This window comes from Lynx rufus, unplaced genomic scaffold (assembly GCF_022079265.1).
Source record: "Lynx rufus isolate CCGP_SWC_20201006 ecotype Redwood Valley unplaced genomic scaffold, mLynRuf1.p SCAF_8, whole genome shotgun sequence".
NCBI classification, from domain to species: Eukaryota; Metazoa; Chordata; class Mammalia; order Carnivora; family Felidae; genus Lynx; species Lynx rufus.
In genome coordinates, this window is record NW_025814896.1 from 25,247,525 (window position 1) to 25,269,734 (window position 22,210).

Sequence of the window (22,210 nt, forward strand, 5' to 3'; positions counted from 1 at the left end):
CTGTAAGGCACCTGCTAGTGACAGTACAGAAACCATTTTCGGAGAACACATCAATTCAATACAACTAGATAGGATGCTCCTTTCTCTTAGGCAAAGGCAGATCTGACTTCTCTTTGAAGAGTTGCTAAGGAGGGCAAGTTTGCCTGCTCTGATCTGGGGGCATTCAATATAGGGGCCATGAGCCCAGGGCATCTCTACAGATGCTAAAAAGTCATAACTGTATGCTTAGTGACTAATACAGAGAGATTTAGGCAATGGTTATTAATACTAATAACCTCTCACTGAATGAATGAATGATGGTGTCTACAGTCCTTTCAAAGACCCAAGATTCCACATCTGAATTCATCAAGCAAAAGATACACGGACTAGGAGGGAAGGAGGAGAGTGCAGTTCCTTTCCCACTCTCAGCATGAACTACACAGCAAACACAAACATGCTCCAGAGGACACCTACACACAGATGCAACACTAAGTGGGAATTCTGAAGAACACTCAGCAGTCTGATCATGGCAGGGCTACTGGCAGGCAGGCAGCTAAGTGAAGCTGAGGGAGCCCTGCTTTGCCTGCCTCCAGCCATCATTCAGATGCTCCCTGCTCATCATGCCCATGAGTAAAGCCTCAGTTGTTCAGGATACCCTTAGCCAAGAAAACCACATCTGGCCTTTAAGTCACTAGTCACGGCTGGGGTTACCTGTCATCTACCCTGTGTATGTGGGCAAGAAAAGACCCAAAGTCAAAACAACCCAGTTGATCACCAATGTCAAAGAAAGCCATCCTCTTGCAGGGATGGTTATTAGTAAGCATCCCGCACCCCATGGCATCAGATGTCCCACCAGACCCGACCAAATGAGTTCCAACTTTGGCATCAAAAGGGGGAAGGCTGCATGCTTGAAGAACTCACAGAAATACTTATGTCCAACCTGTCTCATTAGAGAACTGAGAAAAAATGATGCCCAGAAAAGGTGACACAGCTTGTCAGGATCATATAGGGAATTAAAGAAAGAACCAGAACCCAGGTCTGCAGCCAGGGCTCTTTCTACCACCTTGACTCTCTTATCTCCAAATCAAGTTGCTACAAGTAAACCAGCAGTTTCCCCACCATAAGGAAAACAATCTCCTAATGGTCTTCCATCCAATTTCCAAATTCTGCCCTTTGCAAACCTCATTTAAAAGCTCATGCTGGGGGCACCTGCCTGGCTCAGTTGGTAGAGCACACAACTCGATCTCGGGGTTGTGAGTGTGAACCCCATCTCGGGTGTAGAGATTAAAAATAAAATCTTGAAAAATAAATAAAGCTACCAATATTCTCTCCTAAGTCTCCAGTTAGAAGAAAAAGAAAAATTAATGGAAAAAAGGTGTAACATCTTCCTGGTTCCAGAATATTTCCCCTACATGGACGCTGTGGATCCTGTCCACAGCTGCAGAAAAAGGGGCCTGGATGGGCTCTCATTTCTCTACCCTGTATAGAAGTGGCAGGAATAGCAATAGCCTGGGTCTACAGGGGCTCCAGAAAGGTCTCAGAAACCCAAATGTGCCTTTAAGCCCAAACAGAGGCTGTTTTGTGTTCATCATCATCATCACTCAATATCTCAGGCTCACCTGTGAAAAAGAGGGCCTCATCCTGCAAAAGCCTTGGAATGTTGTATTTATTAAGCCCACACGGCTAGAGTACAGGCGAGAGGTACAGGCAGCATTTTTCAGAGCAGCCTCCTTCTCTGTGATGTATCTCCCCGTTCCCCTAATTTGCTCTCCGTGGCCTGGAGCTAATGCACTCCATTTAGAGATGGTAAAATAAGTACTTGTGTATGACCAGGAAAGTGGAGTCTGAAACCCTGCTGACTTCATCAGCAAACACACAGGGAGTACAGTACTCACTGCAAGGAAAAATCCTAGAGAGACAGAAAGAAGCCCCTTATCTGCTTAACGGGACAAAGATGAAAGAAATAAGTCCCCCAATCAACAATCTAACAGAGTATCAAATTGTTCCAAATCATTTAAACAGCACATAGAAAATATGTTCTGCAAAAGTCAGATAAAGGCAGGATAAGACACCTTCAAACAAGCTTAGGAAATGCTGGGTCATGTCAAGTTAACATGGTCATTTAGAGAGTCTAGCAGTTCAGCTGTGAGTTTCAGTTCCATTATCAAGTAAACTCTGAGCAAATTACTGAATTTCACTAATCCTCAGATAATAATACTCATCTCATAGAATCACTGTGAGGATTAAAATGAGATATGTTTGTGAAGCACCTGGCACAGGGCCAGACATGCCAAGTGCTTAATAAGTGGTCATTGGTATTATTCTTAACTGCAGGAATTCTCAGAGCCTGTTTTAACAGAAAGAGAACCACCACGATCACCACCTGCTCCCCCCCTCCAAAAAAAAGGATAGCTTGGGGGAAAAAAAAATTTAAAACCACCTTGATTACTTAGCCAACATAAGCTTCATCATCCTTGGTCCTGGTTGATGTGTAGTGGCAAGGGGCACAAAGAAAAGACTGTGAGGCTTGGTGGCAGAATCCTGGCTCTGACGCTGGACTGCAGTAAGTAATTTCACCTCTCAAATTATTTCACCTCTTCATCAAATGGAAAATGGATAACACTACCCCAAAGATGAATGAGAAAGATAATCTCTCTGAAAATACTCAATAAATGCGAGCATTCTCCATCTTGCTCATTTCTTTAAATTTCTGCCTCTCTCTCCTTGCCTATGCCTGCCATTCTCTCGGGGGAATCTCTGTGTCTTTTCTCTATCCTGTTCCTCCCCTTAGCCCAGTGCATCTCTCCAAGAAAGGGCTGCAGCTGTGGATCAGTGAGCAAAATACAATAGAGAACAGCAGCTAACATTTATAAGTGGCTTCCTGGGTGCCAGGCACCATGACTGGTGCTTTACATGTTCACTGGATCCTCCCAAGAACCCTATAAAGTAGGTACTGTTATTGCCCCATTGACTGATATGAAAATTGAGGTTCAAAGAGTTTAACACCTGCCCAAGTCATATGGTTACACAGTGAGAGGCCTGAGATCAATGCCAGGCTGCCTATCTGCAAAGAGTGTGTTCTTACTCCATGGAGAACATCTATCTACCCTGCACTGAGAAGGCAGGTGGCCTGCTTTTGCCTGAGCCTGGGGATCTGAGAGCCTCCTGTGCCTTCCCCACACAACAGATTCCACAAGCTAGTAGCCTGGCACCAAAGGCATCCAGAGGCAGCTCAGTCTGCCCAGAAACACTTGACTAATTGGTAATCCATGAGGGTAGGCAGTAAAAGCCTTTGGCTGAAAAGACAATTTTTTTTCCCTACTGGATTTTAAATTGGTTAAAGGTACATGTGCTAAAGTCCAACCATTTTATTAGCTCCTCTGCATTTAGGTTGGCAATTCTACATAAATGGGGAGATTGTAATGAGTGGTTTTCTGTTTTAAAGAATATCTGCTTCGGGGTGCCTGGGTGGCTCAGTTGATTGAGCGTCTGACTTCGGCTTAGGTCATGATCTCACAGTTCATGAGTTTGAGCCCCACATCAGGCTCTCTTGCAACATGGAGCCTGCTTTGGATCCTCTGTCTCCCTCTATCTCTGCCCCTCCCCTACTCACATGTGCTCTCTCTCTCTCTCTCAAAAATAAATAAACATTAAAAAAAAAAAAGAATATCTTTTCCCTCATGCCTGCCCTGTGTCTTCCCTAGACCACATGCTCCTAAAGAGTGGAACCTACACTTCTGTGCACCTAATAGCACTGACACAAGGAAAAGAGATGGGGGTACTTCATAATGCCCAACTTTGCCCTGTCATTTCTTCTGAGGCCAGTGGGCTCTGGCCTCTGTCCTCTCACCCCATAATATCCTCTAGATCTTTTCCCCAGAACCTAAAATGACCTTCCCTCTCTATTCTAGAAGACCCAGGGACCATAGCTATAAGAACTTGGTAAAGTTTCTCAAACTTCTGTCACTTGCTTATGTTTTTTTTTTTCCTGTATTAACTCCCAGTGGAGTGCCTAGAACTTTATTTGTATTTATTTTATTTTTTAAAGTAATTTCTTTTTTTAATTTTTTAAAACGTGTATTTATATTCGAGAGAGAGAAACAGAGCATGAGCAGGGGAGGGGCAGTAATTTCTATACCCAACATGGGGCTCAAACTCACAACCCCAAGGCACCCCATGATGCTTAGAACTTTAAATTTTTCTCTTTTTTAATGTTTATTTATTTTTGAGAGACAGAGTGTGAGCGGGGGAGGGGCAGAGAGCGAGGGAGACACAGAATCCAAAGCAGGCTCCAGGCTCTGAGCTGTCAGCACAGAGCCCGACACAGGGCTCAAACCCATGAACCGTGAGATCATGACCTGAGCTGAAGTCGGCCGCTAAACCAACTGAGCCACCTAGGCGCCCCAATGCCTAGAAATTTAAAACCAGAGTCCAGGGACCTGTTTAAGTGACAGTGAGCCTAGGACCTCCCCTTGTGACTACATCTGAGGGGAAGTAGCAGAGACTCAGAGTAAGCAATAGACTGTTCCAGACTAGGTCAGTGGGAGTGGCCTAGGCCATAAGCAAGAAGAAAAGATGGCCAAGGGAAGTCCACCCAGGGTAGCAGTGCAAAGGCCTGTGAGGCTGCTCCCTTTTGTTCCAAAAAGGGCAGCTGATGGCTTTTCAGGGTTCTGCTGCAGCTGGGTTCAATTCAGGCAGGAAGAAGCCCCATCTCAGTTCCCAGACACAGCAAACATCCAGAGAGTAACTCTTGTGACAAGGGTAACTCAGGGCCAGATGGGGGTACTAGGATCCCAGGAAGGAAAGTGATCTGCCTTTAGTTATTGAGGGCCACAGTCAGACAGCCTGTGCTTTGGGATCCTAGGTCAAGGTTCTTTTCTGTATGCTGGTCAGGGCACAGAATTTTATTTAAGCAGCTGTCAGAAACGGAAACTGAGTACCCATGCAGCCCACAGATATGTCTTAGTTGTCCCATGTCTTAATACATAAATTTGAATGTTACATATTTCACACAAATATCCAGATTTTTGGCTTCCTTTCGATACTGCAATTTTTCTGGCAACAATCCAACATAATTAAGTAGCAGCTATCCTTTTCGAAAGGGCACACACTCTCTAGTTCACCTCAGTGCCCACCACTTTCCACTAACATATACATGGCCATGTTATTCATATACATGTCCTGACTACCCCATAACACTAGACATTCATCTTAGGTCTGGAAGAAACAGTTACGAGTTATCTGGAACAATCCCTTACCTTCAGGCAGTTAAGGTTATTCCTAATATAAAGACAGGCAACCAAAGGTTCAACAACTTGTTCAAAGTCACAAAGTTAGAGGTAATAACTAAGAAGAATCCAAGCCAGGTACCCTGTCCCCTGGGACAGTGCTCCTTCCACTACTCTTGAGAAGACTTGTGTCTAGACAGAACCTGGAACATGGGTTCCAGCTCTAACAATATATGAACCTATATAGTTCTGAAATTTCTAGTAATTGATTAAAACAAATACAAAGGTTTCTTCTGATTGACCCTGTGTGATCTTGAAACTGTAATTAACATCAATATTCTCCATTTCCTGAGTATTTTGCATAATGAAGTTTTCTCTGTCCAATGAAATTAGCAGTATTTCTTTCAACTGGTTTCACAAACTGTGCTAGAAAAATCAGAGACTCCTTCTGGCATCTGAACTCAGCTGCTCCAGCTGGGGAGAGGAAGTCAGCATTCATATTCAACAACTAGCCACAAATGTCATTCATACACATCATTCAGGAAGAAGAGGTAATTACAGTTAGAATGTAAAGCCAGAAGCCCTCACTCTCCATTTCTTTGTAAGTTCTGGCACTGCTGACGTCCTCTCTCTGAAATGGCTCTCTCCTGTCAGTCTTAGAAGATACCCTAGAGGGGCACCTGGGTGACTCAGTCAGTTAAGCGTCTGACTCTTGATTTTGGCTCAGGTCATGATCCCATGGGTCATGAGTTCAAGCCCCATGTTGGGCTCTGTGATGACAGTGTGAAGCCTGCTTGAGATTCTCTCTCTCTTCCTTTTCTCTCTGTCCCTTAATCCTCTCTCTCTCTCAAAATAAATATAAATAAACTTAAAAAAAAAAAAAAGATACCCTAGAGGGTCTCTGGCTCCCATAATCATTTATTCTTGGGTTTTTCTGGATCCTTTCTCTCCTCTTCTTAATTCCAAATGGGTGGATGGACCTCGAACCTTGATCCTGAGTTCTTTATACACATACCTGAGCTAACACTTGTTCGCAGCCTTGTATTTTATTCCTTCATTTAATCCTCACAATAAGGAATTAGTCTTAGTCCATTTATAGATAAGGAGATTTAAGCTGGAGAGATTAAGTAACTTGTTAACCTCTCAATGCTTGTGAATAACTGGCAGAGTCAGGATCCAAATCCATATTCCTTCTGCTTCCAGCCAAGATAAAATGGTAGGGACTACCTAAAACTTAACCTCCTACTTAAGAAAAATGAAACGATTTTCAAGACACAGGGTATCAGGTAAAAAAAGGTCAGTGATCCCTGAGATGGGACATAAACTAGGTGACAACTCCCCTAGTTTATTGCTTCGAGAGTTTCCTAGGCCTCTGTGCAGGGAGAGAAACCAGGCAGAGTCTGGCAGGCTTCCAGACTTGACGAGATAGAGCTAAGAGTCTAGAAAGACCAAAGTGGCTAGAGTTCACAGGAGACACAGTACCAGAGAAGACAAAGCTGGAAGGGGGAGAGAGGGGAGAAGGGAGAGAGAAAGAGAACACAAAACACAAACTCTTGGAGATCTGTAGAGAGCTCTCTCAAGTATTCAGCAAAATACTGATCAGTGATCAGGGAAAGAACCACTCAAAAGGATTAGAGAGAACAGTATCAGGTGCTCACATGGGGCTGGTTACAGTACCTGCTCCTCAGCCATACTGGAAAACCTCACAATTCATGGGGCTTTGGGTAGAGTACTCAGAAAGGTCTTGTCTTGGGGCTCCTGGGTGGCTCAGTTGGTTAAGCTTCTGACTCTTGACTTCGGCTCAGGTAATGATCTCAAGGCTCATGAGTTTGAGTCTCACGTTGGGCTCCACACTGACAGTGCATAACCTGTCTAGGATTCTCTCTCTCCCCTTCTCTCTGCCCCTCCCCTGCTCCCTCTTTCTCTCTCTCTCTCTCTCTCAAAATAAATAAACTTTAAAAAAAGAAAAAAATACGGGGCGCATGGGTGGCTCAGTTGGTTAAGCATCCAACTTTCAGCTCAGGTCATGATCTCGTGGTTTGTGGGTTCGAGTCCCACGTAGGGCTCTGCACTGACAGCTCAGAGCCTAGAGCCTGCTTCAGATTCTGTGTCTTCCTCAATCTATCTCTGCCCCTCCCCTGCTTGTGCTCTCTCTTTCAAAAATAAATAAATAAACATTTAAGAAAAAAAAAAAAAAAGAAGAAGAAGGGTCTTGTTTGAGTGGTGGGAAATAAATAGCCCTGTTTTGGTCCCACCAAATAAATTTTAAAAGCAAGACCCAAAAACACAAATTGTTACCAACAAAATGAACTATGCCCAAACAAAGCTTAAGAATATTTACAGTGTGGTGCCTGGGTGGCTCAGTCAGTTGAGCATCCTACTTCGGCTCAGGTCATGATCTCATGGTTCCTGGGTTCGAGCCCCATGTCAGGCTCTGCACTAACAGTGCAGACGGAGCCTGCTTGGGATTCTCTCTCCCTCTCTTTCTCTTTGCCCCTCCTCCACGCTCTCTCAAAAATAAACAAACATTAAAAGAAAAGAGTCTCTTAAAAAGAAAGATATTTTTTAAAAAAAAGAATATTTATAGGAATACAGAAATATCCAATACCCAGTAAGGTAAAATTTCCATTTGACATCTGATAAAATTAGCCAGAAGGAAAATGATACCAGACGAAAATACAGCCCTATACAGAGGTATGAGGAGCACCAGAAAGAATAAATACATAAACATATACAGCTTTCTAATTAATTAATTTAAAAAGATTATATTAAGTAATCTCTACACCCAATGTGGGGCTCAAACCCACAACCCTGAGATCAGGAGTCGCACATTTCACTGACTGAGCCAGCCAGGAACCCCACTTTTTAATTATGTAAATCTCTTTATTTTTATTTTTTTTTTTTAATTTTTTTTCAACGTTTATTTATTTTTGGGACAGAGAGAGACAGAGCATGAATGGGGGAGGGGCAGAGAGAGAGGGAGACACAGAATCGGAAACAGGCTCCAGGCTCTGAGCCATCAGCCCAGAGCCCGACGCGGGGCTCGAACTCACAGACCGCAAGATCGTGACCTGGCTGAAGTTGGACGCTTAACCGACTGAGCCACCCAGGCGCCCCTATGTAAATCTCTTTAAACAGAAAAACCAATAATGTAGTGAGGGGTTTATAACATATGTAAAACATATGACAGCAGTAGCACATAAGCCTGGGGGAAGTGAGACTGTACCACTGTATGGTTCAGGTACTGTATGTAAGGCGATAGTATCACTTGAAAATAGAATATATAAGTCAAAGATGTATATTACAAACTCTAAAGTAAATATTTTTTTTTTTTTTAACGTTTATTTATTTTTGGGACAGAGAGAGACAGAGCATGAACGGGGGAGGGGCAGAGAGAGAGGGAGACACAGAATCGGAAACAGGCTCCAGGCTCTGAGCCATCAGCCCAGAGCCTGACGCGGGGCAAAAATATGGAACGCTTCACGAATTTGCGTGTCATCCTTGCGCAGGGGCCATGCTAATCTTCTCTGTATCGTTCCAATTTTAGTATATGTGCTGCCGAAGCGAGCACTAAAGTAAATATTAAAAATAACAAAGAATTACAGCTAATAAGCCAACAAAGGAGATAAATGGAATCAAGAGAAAAAAATGGTAGCAAAGAACAGATGAGACCAATTTTTAAAAAGAGCAAGATGACGGATTTATATTTAGCCATATCAATAATCACATAAAATGTAACCATCTAAATACCTCAATTAACAGGCAGAAGTTGGGGCACCTGGGTGGCTCAGTCAGCTGAGCGTCTGACTCTTGATTTCAGCTCAGGTCATGATCCCAGGGTTTTGGGATTGAGCCCCATGTTGGGCTCCATGCTCAGTGTGAATTAGATTCTCTCTCTCCCTCTGCCCTTTCCCTCATTCTCTCTCCCTTTCTCTCTCTCTCTCTCTCTAAAATAAACAATGGGCGGTGGGGCAGTGGGCACCTGAGTGGCTCAGTCGACTGAGCATCTGACTTCAGCTCAGGTCATGATCTCATAGTTTATGAGTTGGAGCCCCACATCAGGTTCCCTGCTGTCAGCACAGAGCCCACTTCCAATCTTCTTGCCCTCCCCCACTCACACTCAAAAACAAACATTAAAAATAAATAAGTAAATTAAAAAAATTAAACAATAGGGTGCCTGGGTGGCTCAGTCAGTTAAGCATTGACTTCGGCTCAGGTCATGGTCTCGCAGTTCATGGGTTTGAGACCTACGTTGGGCTGTTTGCTGTCAGCATAGAGCCTGCTTCAGATCCTGTGTCCCACTGTCTCTCTGCCCCTCCCCTGCTTGCGCACGCACACATGCACACTCTCTCTCTCTCAAAAATAAGCATTTAAAAAATAAACAATAAAAAGAAGTTTAATGTAAAAAAAAAAAAAGAAGTTATTGATTAGATTAAAATCCAACTACATGCTGCCAACAAAAAACACACTTCAAACATCAAGACAAATAAGTTAAAAGTAAAAGGATGGATCCCCAAAAAATTAAAAATAGAACTACTCTACAATCCAGCAACTGCACTACTAAGTATTTATCCAAGGGATACAGGTATGCTGTTTCAAGGGGCACATGTACCCCAATGTTTATAGCAGCACTATTGACAATAGCCAAAATATGAAAAGAACCCAAATGTCCATCGAGGGGTGAATGGATAAAGAAGATGTGATATATATATACAATGGAGTGTTATTTGGCAACCAAAAGGAATGAAATCTTGTTATTTGCAACAACATGGGTGGAACTAGAGGGCATTACGCTAAGTGAAATTAGTCAGAAAAAGACAAATTTCATATGACTTCACTCATATGTGGAATTTAAGATACAAAACAGATGAACATACGGGAAGGGAAGCAAAAATAATATAAAAACACGGAGGAGAACAAAACATGATAGACTCTTAAATATAGAGAACAGAGGGTTGCTGGAGGGGTTGTGGGTGGGGGATGGGCTAAATGGGCAAGGGCCATTAAGACACTTGTTGGGATGAGCCCTGGGTGTTATACGCAGGGGATGAATCACTGGATTCTGCTCCTGAAATCATTATTGCACTACATGTTACAATGTAACCAAGGTTACACTACACAAAAGAAGGCTGGAATGGATATATTAATTAATATACCAAAGTAGATTTCAAAGCAAAGAATATTACCAGGAACAAAGAAGGTCACCTCATAATCATAAAGAGTTCAATTATCAGGAGGATATAACAATTAGAAACATTTATAGACCTAATTATAGAATTTTAAAATACATGAAGCAAAAATGGATAGAATTACAAGGAGAAACAAATCCACAATTACAGTCAGATTTCAATACCCTTCTTTGACAACTGATATAGACAGGAAATCAGTGAGGATACAGAAGTCTCGAACAGCTCAAAATCAATAAACTTGACCTAACTGACATCTATAGAAAATTTCACCACCAACAGCAGAATACTCATTCTCTTCATGTGAATATGGAACATTTACCAACATGGACCTCATTCTGGGCCACAATACAAAGCTCAATAGATTTAAAAGGATTCAAGTCATAAAAAGTATGTTCTCTAACCATAATAAAATTAAATTAGAAGTCACAAACAGAAGATCTCAGGAAAATTCCCCAAATACTTGAAAACTAACATATTGCTAAATAACCCATAGGTCAAAAAAGAAATTGAATGAGAAATTAGAAAGTATTTTGAGGGGTGCCTGGGTGGCTCAGTCAGTTAAGCTTCCATCTCTTGATTTTGGCTCAGGTCATGATCTCATGGTTCTTGGGCTTGAGCCTTGTGTTGGGCTCTGTACTTACAGCACAGAACCTACTTGGGATTCTCTCTCTCTGCCTCTCCTTGGCTTGCATGTGCACTCTCTCTCTCAAAATAAATAAATAAAATTTTTTTAAAAAGTATTTTGAATGGAATGAAAATGAAAATATAACACATCAAGATTTGTGGGATGTCACTTAAAGCAATCCTTAGGGGAAATTTTATAGCACTAAATGCTTATATTAGAAAAGAAGAGGGGCGCCTGGGTGGCGCAGTCGGTTAAGCGTCCGACTTCAGCCAGGTCACGATCTCACGGTCCGTGAGTTCGAGCCCCGCGTCAGGCTCTGGGCTGATGGCTCAGAGCCTGGAGCCTGTTTCCGATTCTGTGTCTCCCTCTCTCTCTGCCCCTCCCCCGTTCATGCTCTGTCTCTCTGTCCCAAAAATAAATAAATGTTGAAAAAAAAAAAAGAAAAGAAGAAAGACCTCAAATCAGTGACCTCAGCTTCCACCTTAGAGAAACCAGAAAAAGAATAAAGCCTAAATTATGCAGAAGAAAGGAAATGAGGATCAAAATGAAAATCAATAAACTAGAAAACAGATGTATGTTAACTAGACTTATGGTGATCATTTTGCAATATATACATATCAAATCAAATATGTTGTATACTTGAAACTAATATGTCAATTATACCAATAAGGCATAACAAAATAAAAAATAAATAAAATAGAAAACAGAAACAATGAAATAAAAATAGAAATCAATGAAATAAAAATCTTGTTCTTGGGGCACCTGGGTGGCTCAGTCTGTTAAGTGCCCAACTTCAGCTCAGGTCATCAACTTGCAGCTTTTGAGTTCCAGCCCCTCATTGGGCTCTGTGCTGACAGCTCAGAGCCTGGGGCCTGCTTCGGATTCTGTGTCTTCTTCCTCTCTACCCCTTCCCCACTCGTGCTCTGTCTCTCTCTCTCTCTCTCAAAAATAAATAAACCCTAAAAAAAAAAAACAAAAAAAAAAACCCCTGTCTCTTTGATCAATAAAATTGAACTTCTAGCCAGAATGATCAGGAAAAAAAAAGTTGCCAATGTCAGGAATGATGTAACATCACTACTGATTCCACAGATGCTAAAAGCGAAAGGGAATATTATGCACAACTTCATGCTAATAAATTTGAAAACTCAGATTGACAAATTCCTTGAACAACCCAAATCCATGCTCCTTCTACTATCAGGAATTATACTTTGCTTGTAATACTTTGTTACCAGAAACAAAAAAAGACACAGCCCCAAAGCTGAAGGAGTTCACAAACCAGCAAAGAGATGGACAATGTGATATAATGACAGAGGTAAGCACAGGGCACTATGGTAGCCCAGGGGAGGGGAACCTAACCTTTGTAGTTATCACACACTTTAAAGGATGATACGAAAGGGGCACCTGGCTGGCTCAGTCAGCAAAGCATCCGACTCTTGATCCCAGGGTCATGAGTTCAAGCTCCATGTTGGGTGTGAAGCCTACTTAAAAAAATAAATAAAATAAAAAAAAAATAAAGGATGATAAAAGATAGGCAAGAGAAACATATCCCAGGCAGGAGGAACAGAAAGGCATTGGGGGGGAGGGGGAGGAGTAAGGAAAGATAAAAGCTCAAGAGAGAAACTCAAGAACAAACTTGTATGTCTTATTAAGGAGCTGCTAGACTTTATCCCAGGATTAGAGGGAAGCCATTGAAAGATTCTAAGCAGGGCAAGCATGTGATAAGATTTGCATTTCAGAAAGATCTCTCTGGCTGCTGTGAAGAGAAAGGACTGGTGACAACTGCAATAATCCAGAGAGTTTGGATTTCAAGGGCCTGAACTAAGGCCACAGTGGAGGGACTGACCAGAAGAAGATGAGAGGTATCAAGAGGGAAGACCTTGGCCTGTATCATCTGTTTGAATGTGTAGGGGAAGGAAATGAGAAAATGCACAGTCAGGAAGAACCCCCAAGTTCTGGTTGGAGCAACAAGGTGGTGGAGATGCCATTTCTCAGAGAGACTAGTAACCAACTCAGGGGAGAAAAGACGAGGTGCCCCGAGAAGGCACTTTTAAAATTACATACCAGGGCGCCTAGGTGGCTCAGTCGGTTAAGTGTCAAACTCTTGATTTCAGCTCAGGTTCGTGGGTTTGAGCCCTGTGTCAGGCTCCATGTTGGCAGTGTGGGGCCTGCTTGGGATTCTTTCTCTTCTTCTCTCTGCCCCTCCCCTGCTCACTCTCTCTCACTCTCAAAAATAAACTTAAAAGAATGTCAAAAGCTTTAAAAAATAAATAAAATAATGTATCACTTACATGACTATGTAATCAAAACAAACAAAAAAGTAACCTTAATAAAAGAGCCAATTTCTGCCCCATCCCCAGACATGAAAAGACAGTTGTATCTATTTTTTTATTAAAAAAATTTTTTTTTAATTTATGTTTATTCTTGAGAGAAAGAGACAGAACACAAGCAGGGGAGGGTCAGAGAGAGAGGGAGAGAGACACAGAATCTGAAGCAGGCTCCAGGCTCTGAGCTATCAAGCACAGAGCCCGACGTGGGGCTCGAACCCACAAACCATGAGATCATGACTTGAGCCAAAGTCAGATGCTTAACCAACTGAGCCACTTAGGTACCCTAAGACAGTTGTATTTAAAACAGCAAACAGGGGCGCCTGGGTGGCGCAGTTGGTTAAGCGTCCGACTTCAGCCAGGTCACAATCTCGCGGTCCGTGAGTTCGAGCCCCGCGTCAGGCTCTGGGCTAATGGCTCAGAGCCTGGAGCCTGTTTCCGATTCTGTGTCTCCCTCTCTCTCTGCCCCTCCCCTGTTCATGCTCTTTCTCTGTCCCAAAAATAAATAAAAACGTTGAAGAAAAAAAAAAAATAAAACAGCAAACATGTATTAAGAACAACTTAACTATGCCTGGCACTTGAGCTGTGGCCTGGTCCCACGAGTGGAGTAAGGACACTGATCACACTCCTCCCACCCACCAGGTCTCAGGCTGTATGCTCTTAGCCTGCCTTACTGGAGGTGATCAGGTTCTTGGCTGGGACATAGGAAAAGCAGAGCCTACCCTTGGTTTCCGTTCCCAGGCTAGGATGAAATGTTTCTTTTCCAACTGGCTTTTCTTCCCCTGCTTCCAGCTGAATTCAAGCCAACAAAAGCCCCCTCTGCCTGAACAAGCAAGAAAGCACTCTGGCAACTGAGATGACAAGAGAGGTCTGGGGGTTGAAGTCGATTGTGGGGAAGTGGGGAGGGGGAAATGCCAGCAGAAAAGCACTACGAAGTATTTGTCCAAAGCAAGAGGGAAAACCAAACTAGTGTTTTCTCTTAGAGTCGGAGAGGCATGATGAAGTGGGTAGAGACAAATTACCCTCCTTGCCCAAATGGCAGCTTCCAAAGAATGGAGGGCAAGAGGAGCCACAGTAAGCTGGTGTCTTTCTGGGAAAGAAGGTTTTGCCGGGTCCACAATAAATAGGGGCACAGAATCTCAGTGTCCTGGAACCCTAATGCATATCTCTATTTTCACACTTTAAGAATGGGAACTCGGGGTGCCTGGGTGGTTCAGTGAGTTAAGCATCTGACTCTTGATCTCGGCTCAGGTCATGATCTCACAGTTCTTGAGTTCAAGCCCCACATCGGGCTCTGCACTGATGGTGCAGGGCCTGCTTGGGATTCTGTCTCTCCCTCTCTCTGCCCCTCCTCTGCTTGTGCTCTCTCTCTCAAAATAAATAAATAAATTAATTAAAAAAAAAAAAAGAATGGGAACTCTGGGAGGAAGGGACTTGTCTCTCTATCTCAGTATTCTCAGTACATAGTAGGTGTTCCGTGAGGGATGGTTGGCTGGACAAACACACTTCTGGAGGATAAGTCCAACCTTGTTTGCACAGAGGAGGAAACTAAGACCCAGGGAGGTATAAGCAGAGTATGTATTCAGTGAACCCTGGTGGAAGGACCAGAACACAGGTCTCCAGTTCTTTCCCACATGCCCCCACAAGCCCCGTTGGGGCTGAGAAAGAATGAATGAGCAGGAGCAATGAGCTCTACCAGGCAGGAGGAGAAAAGTGCAGGGCAATTGTTTCCAAAGGACCACCCTCCTCAAACACCAAGCCTCTACAAACAAACCTGCCTCCCTGGCCATGGAGCGGAACAGGCTTATGATCCAAGCTGGGTCACAGAACAGCTCCTCCCCTCCACTGCTGTGATTAGCCTAGTCACGAGTACCTAACCCAAGCAGCCAATCAGATTCCTCTTCTGGAATTTGCTAGGAGATTCCAGAGGAGAGAAATGAGAGTGAAGGGAGTTAGTGGCACATTCCCTGCCAAGATCCAAAGCTCTAAGCCAGAGCAGTTGGCAGCCCTGGCCCAGGCTCATGAGGAAGTCAGTAAGAATGAGTCAACATGCTGAAAGAGAGACCAGCTCCACCCTGCCCTTTCCCACAGTCATATGTGTCAATAAGTCCTCCTTCCGCAGAGTAAGCCGGTATGAGTTGGCATTTTATCACCTCCAACTAAAACCAAACTGGCAATACCAGAAATGAGATAGTACAGAAAAACAGCAGAGACGCTGGAGCAGGATTCTCAACCGGGGTCCAGGATCCCTACCACAACCTGCAAAATTTCACATGCACTGTATGTGTAGTTCTGGGAGGAAACGGCACTTACTGGATTTTGAAAAGGGTCCATGATGTCCCAAAGAATTAAAAACGAAGGAGCTTGAGAAAAGGGAGACAGACACTCCCAAAGCCAGGGCCTCCAGCTGAGGATCCATCAGGAGTTCTTGAATGGTCTACCAAATTTGGAGGTCTATACTTCCTTACTGTTTCCATCCCCTAGCTCTGCTGCCCCCAACTTCCTTCATGCCTGCTTTTACCCCTGCAGTAGCCTCTGCACAAATATTCCTGCCTCCAAGAAAGCAACTGAACTGATATTTTCTTCTTGCTACTCTCTACTTTCTGCAACTTTTGTGCTGGGTTGTTTACCCCAGTAATTAGATAAGAACCTCCCTCTTCCTTTTTCTTCCCAGTCATAGATCCTGTCACATGGTGGAGAGACATACAGCAGAGGTTCTGAGGATCTCAGGGCCACAATAAGAGAGGAACAAAAGGGCATCTCTAGAGGACAGGGTCATTTCTTCTTCTACATGCACCTTGCCAGTCGACCTGGGCCAGGGCGATTAGGTGGGAGTTTGGCTAAAGTCCTGTTTACACACACATATGCACTTCCACACCTCTGGGGGAACTTACCTCTTATTTCTATATTCACTCTCCCTGAGGAGCTAGGTGATTAACAATTCTACCTCCTCTCCCATAGCCATTTACCACCCCTCCCAATTCTGGCAGACCCGGATCAAGGCTGAAACATGGAAAACAGCTTCAGCCCCTCCCTCCATAAAGGCATGAAAAGCCTCTTTGCCCACAAATCTTCAGCCTAAGCCCTAAACCTTCAGCACACCAAGGGAAGGCCCCTTCCTACAACTGAAGCAATCAGGACCCAAGAGCAAGAGGACTGTGTCCAGAGCAGAACCCTGTGTTGAGTGTGTGTTTGGGGGAGCAGAGGGATTATGTTGTGTAGTTGCTCACAAGGTTGTGACTTGGGCTCTATGAGCTGGGGGAAGGCAGGGGGAAGAGAGAGTGTATGTGGATGGGGGTAGGAGGTGCCCCCTCCCCACCTGTCACCAATGGTCTTTCTTTCTTTCTTCTTCTTCTTCTTTTTTTTTTTTAACCAGTGGTCCTTCCAAACACAAACTTTAACACTCCACTCCCCTGCCTAGAAAACCCTGTACTGGCTTTCATTCTCTGTAGCCTCCTCAGGCTTCCAGTTCTCCTCAAATGCCCATCTCACTCTTCATCTGGTTTGCTCCCACTGGTCTTGCAGGGCTGTCCAGGCAGCAGCTTCTCAATCCTCCCACTCTCCCCAGGCCAAGTGAGGACACTTCTCCTGGATCCTGAATCACTCCTTGCTGAAAGCTGCCTCAAAACACCAAACTGTACTACTGTAACTGACATCCCCTTGGTGCAATGAAGCTTCTGGGGACAGTCCCTGGCTTAGATAAGCTGTTCGAGCCCACATGTCACTTGAATGAATGAGGAATAAGCAATGCCTATGGTCTGGTCAGTCACTTAAAAACTGCCCAAGAACCTGCCATTGTTGCTTCTACGCCTAAGAGTTGATTTGAACCAAGTCTGGCTACTAAAAAAGTTTTTAAACTATCTCAATGGACTAGTAACCCCAACAGCCTGAGATCCTCATAACACTGGGAGATAGCTCTAATGAGACTTTTATCTTTGCCAGTCCTCACTATTTATGAAATCACAAGACACCCACAGGTCTACCTCCCAGGGTCAAGGAGAAAACAAATAATGAATCTGTTCCTGGCTCCAACCTCCAGGGAATTTAATAGTAATGGCAGTTCTCTGTTTTTATTCTTTGCAAAGCTTCTGAGCAGACATGCTAATAATGGCTGGGAAGACCCTCTTCCTAATCTACTCCATTTCTTTTTTTTTAACTTTCAAATGTTTTCATTTATTTTTGAGAGAGAGAGCATGAGCAAGGGAGGAGCAGAGAGAGAGGGAGACACAGAATCCAAAGTAGGCTCCAGGCTTATAGCTGTCAGCACAGAGCCGACATGGGGTTCAAACTCATGAACTGCAAGATCATGACCTGAGCTGAAGTCGGATGCTCAACTGACCAAGACACCCAGGCACCCCTACTCCTCCTTTAATACCTTTTATTATTTTCTGATTCAGGTCAAATCTCATTGTAATTAATTTCCTGGGGATAGTCAAATTCTTATGCTGAAATGAAATCCATTTTTGTCAACAAATGCTGTAAACAACTGGGCCACAGTCAGGTAATCCTGAGGTACCATGAGGTGGGAATCAGGCAGATTTGGTCCATATCCTGGCTCTGTTGTCTATAATTTGGATAATCTTGTATGAGCCTTGAGCTTTAACTTACTCATTTATAAAATGGTGATAGGGGCGCATGGGTGGCTCAGTCGGTTAAGCATCCGACTTCGGCTCAGGTCATGATCTCACAGTCTGTGAGTTCGAGCCCCATGTCGGGCTCTGTGCTGACAGCTCAGAGCCTGGAGCCTGCTTCACATTCTGTGTCTCCCTCTCTCTCTGCCCCTTCCCTGTTCATGCTCTGTCTGTGTCTCAAAAATAAATAAACATTAAAAAAAATTTAAAAAAAATAAAATGGTGATAAGACAATAAAATAATTCTGGTATTAACTATAATGCCTATCACCTAAAAAAGGTTCAGCAAACATTAACTGAATCAGAATCCATATGAAAAAAAAAATCCCATTTCGGAAAGTACAGTAATAGTCATTCCCAAAAGGTTTTCCCAAGACTTTTAATTGGAAAGACATAGGCAAATCACTTAACCTTTCTAAGACTCAGTTTCCGTATATATAAAATAAGGATAATAACATCTGCATCTCACTGAACCACTACAAGGAAAACAAGGCAGCACATGCAAAGTAGTTGTATAGTACAATACCTAATAGTAGATGCTCAATAAATCTTCATCCCCTTCTCCTTCAATAGCAAAAGAATGGAAATAGAGGCTTAGAAAGCTAAGTAACTTCCCCCAAATTGCAGTCAGTTAAGTGATAGAGCCTAATCCAGTTTGCAAATCCAGTTTGTCTGACTTCAGAGCCCTTATTATGATTATTACTCCTATTTTACAGATGAGGCCAAATAGTTAATCTTGATGGCAGACATCAAGTAACATATATATTACACATATATATGTAAAAAACAGATTTTACTACACACACACCCACGCACACACACCCAATCATGAATTTGCTATCTGGTCTTTCCACTAAACACTGTAGCTTATAACCATATATGTGAAAATAATAAAACTGGAGAACTAACTCCAAACTGCACAGAATTATCAGAAGCCAAAATAATGAAGGGATGATAATTTCTATTCCCTTGAACAATACACAACAGTGATAGATTATAATTGGATTATTTAGAAAAGAATGTAAAGAAAGGAATGTTAGAAAGCAGGCTTCCTACCGAGGAAAGCAATACCTCAGGGGTCCCCAAGTAGTCAAACAGAAAACAAAAAGAGAAGGAGGATAAGTGCCGAAGATTCTCCAGCCAATTAAAGCACTTAATCCTGGCCACAGCAGCCTCCACATCCCCTTGCTATCCACATCCCTTTGCTATGGGGATCCCAGGGCACCCCCTCAGACTACTGACAGCCTCAGTCTTCCCTAGAGGAGACACTCTCACCTCTCCCTCCTCCAGCATTTTGCTTCTCCTGGTCCACTGTTGGGGGAAACCATCCAGTGCTCCTGTCACTCTGTATTCACCCTCCACCTCACCACTACCCCGTCCTAGCCATGCTTCCTTTGAAATCCTGCTGAGCACTCTTCCAGAACATCTTTGTACTCACTAGACATGAGACCTGGTTCTGGTTCCAGCCCTGACCAAATCAAAGTCTTAGTTTCCTCATCTGTAAAATGGAGATGGGGAACGGACCCAAATGATCTAAGACTTATGATTCTAAGACACAGTAATTCATCAAACCTGAACAAGGTTCAGCCGAGCTAAGTCATGTGCCCTTCTTTCTTTCCTATCTACACATACACTAAGGTAAAGCTCTGCAATGTTCAGATGTCCTAGGCTATTATCTTATTAACCCTATCTTAGGCACTGGTCTTCACTACCTTGAAAGAATCTTTCTTTAAAGAAAGGGACCACCTTGCATCTACTTAGACATGGCCTTCTTCCCTCCTACCAACCACAGAGCCATATGCCTTTATTAGCATTTAAAACAAAACAAAAACTTGTTTCTCACACATGAAAACAGATCAGAAAAGTCACTCTTGAGTCTGCTTTCACTTAAGACACAGAAAATTCGATGTTTTAAACGATTTGAACAAAAGGGTTAGAGAAATTCAGGCTAAAATTAACTCACAAAAGATTTGCCGTCTGGGGCACCTGGGTGACTCAGACAGTTAAGCGCCTGACTCTTTTTCTTTTTTAATTTTTTTAACGTTTATTTATTTTTGACACAAAGAGAGACAAAGCATGAGCGGGGGAGGGGCAGAGAGAGAGAGGGAGACACAGAATCCGAAGCAGGCTCCAGGCTCTGAGCTGTCAGTGCAGAGCCCGATGCAGGGCTCAAACTCGTCAACTGCAAGATCATGACCTGAGCTGAAGTTGGACGCTCAACCGACTGAGCCACCCAGGCGCCCCAAGCGTCTGACTCTTAATTTAGGCTCAGGTCATAATCTCACGGTTGTGGGATTGAGCCCTGCATTGGGGCAGACAAAGAAGGGGAGAAGTGCCTTGTTTTTGCTCTCTTCCATATTGTCCATGTTGTCTCCAGCAGAAGTGGAAAGGCCAAGCAAACACCATAGATGCAGATTTTCAGCTAGGCTTATACCTCTCCAAAGTACCCAATATGGTCTGAAAATGCAAAGAACTGGCTGAGAAGGGACTAAAAGTCCAAAATCTGGCTCCTTTCCTATATTTATGAATAGTGAGAAGGCTGGGGAAAATTCTCTGGCTATGTAAATATATATACTCTCCTCTCCCAGCCAGAAGCAGCCTCTTTCCTTCAAGCCGCTTCTCACAGCCCTTCTCAGTCTCCATTGGATCCTAGTCATAATCCCTGATGGGCTGTGAACCTAAGACAGAGGCCAACAATTACTCATTTCTGAACCCCCAGCAACACCTAGCACAGCACTCTCCACTACTAGGTGTTTGGGAAACATGCTGAATGAGTAACAGAAGGATAATATAATGCCTCTGAGATACTTAAGGGGACTGGAGTAAACAAATAAAGTCCTTAGCTGCTATAAAAATCACCAAGACTACTGAAGTGCTAGAAATGTTCTATGTCTTGATCTGGGTGGTGATTACATGGGTATATACATCTGTTAAAAAAAAACAAAAAACCATTGAGCTATACACTTAAGACTTGTCTGCTTTACTATAAACAAATTACATATTAATTAAAAAAAAAAGAAAAAATCAAGAAGCACCAAAAATTGTCATTTGTATACCAACTTTTTCCTAGGTCTTTTTATAGACTTCCTAATCTTCTCCAGAGTCCTGTAAAAGGAGTTAAAAGTAGGAATATTCTAATCCCTTGGATAGGTTCTTAGAAGGCAGGGAAAGACAGCCTGGTTACACAAAGAGTCAGGAAGGTAGCTACAAGACCCTGACGTTTATGAGCCTCCACCCAGGCTGTGCCATCCTGCCAAACCACCAACAGCCAGTTATAACTCAAAAAAAAAAACCACCCCCTAAAATAGCAACTGTTTGCTCCTTCTCTCCCGTCAGCTGGCCTTCTGCGTGGCAGCTTTAATTTTATTTTCAAAGCCATTCTGGCAACAGGCCACACCAGAGTCTGTTGAGAAGCAGTGAGGCAGCAGAACTAATCAGAAAGAGATAAGAGCCACGGGTTCTAGTCCCAGGTTTGTCTTCATGAACTGTGTCACTTTAAAAAAAATTTTTTTTTTAGGGGCGCCTGGGTGGCACAGTTGGTTAAGCGTCCAACTTCAGCCAGGTCACGATCTCGCGGTCCGTGAGTTTGAGCCCCGTGTCAGGCTCTGGGCTGATGGCTCAGAGCCTGGAGCCTGTTTCCGATTCTGTGTCTCCCTCTCTCTCTGCCCCTCCCTCGTTCATGCTCTGTCTCTCTCTGTCCCAAAAATAAATAAACGTTGAAAAAAAAAAAAATTTAAAAAAAAAAATTTTTTTTAAATGTTTATTTAATTTTGAGACAGAGACAGAGACAGAGCAGGAGTGGGGGAGGGGCAGAGAGAGAAGGAGACAGACTCCGAAGCCAAGCTCCAGGCTCTGGCGCTGTCAGCACAGAGCCCGATGCAGGGTTCAAACCCATGAACTGTGAGATCATGACCTGAGCCGAGGTCAGCCACTTAACCAACTGAGCCACCCAGGCACTCCTGAGCTGTGTCACTTTTTATTTATTTTTAATGTTTATTTATTTATTTTGAGGGGGGACAGAGAGAGAGAGAATCTCAAGTGGGCTCTGCGCTAACAGTGCAGAGCCCAATATGGGGCTCAAACTCACGAACAGTGAGATCATGACCTGGGCCAATAGCAAGAGTCGGTCGCTTAACCAACTGAGCCACCCAGGCACCCTGAGCTACCTAACCTCTCTGGGCCTGGAATCTCCCTCTATATGGGCAAGATGAGCTCTAAACTTGTGTGATTTTTCC

At 43.4% G+C, this 22,210-nt stretch overlaps 1 protein-coding gene and 1 non-coding gene across 3 annotated transcripts in view; both read right to left on the bottom strand.

Annotated features, from left to right (window-relative positions):
- CHMP4B (charged multivesicular body protein 4B) overlaps positions 1–22,210 on the bottom strand; it is a 54,945-nt gene that overhangs the window by 11,418 nt on the left and 21,317 nt on the right. The window contains exon 1 of one of the 2 annotated variants that reach the window (XM_047069466.1): positions 15,659–15,955. The exons of the other annotated variant lie outside the window; for it this stretch is intronic. Within the exon in view, the coding sequence (XP_046925422.1) occupies positions 15,659–15,764 (106 nt within the window). The 5' untranslated portion in view covers positions 15,765–15,955. Of the gene's footprint in view, positions 1–15,658; positions 15,956–22,210 lie in introns of those variants that run through there. 2 annotated transcript variants of the gene reach the window in all.
- LOC124504521 (U6 spliceosomal RNA) lies at positions 8,672–8,778 on the bottom strand. The gene has a single exon (XR_006960477.1). It is a non-coding gene; the product is annotated as a U6 spliceosomal RNA (small nuclear RNA).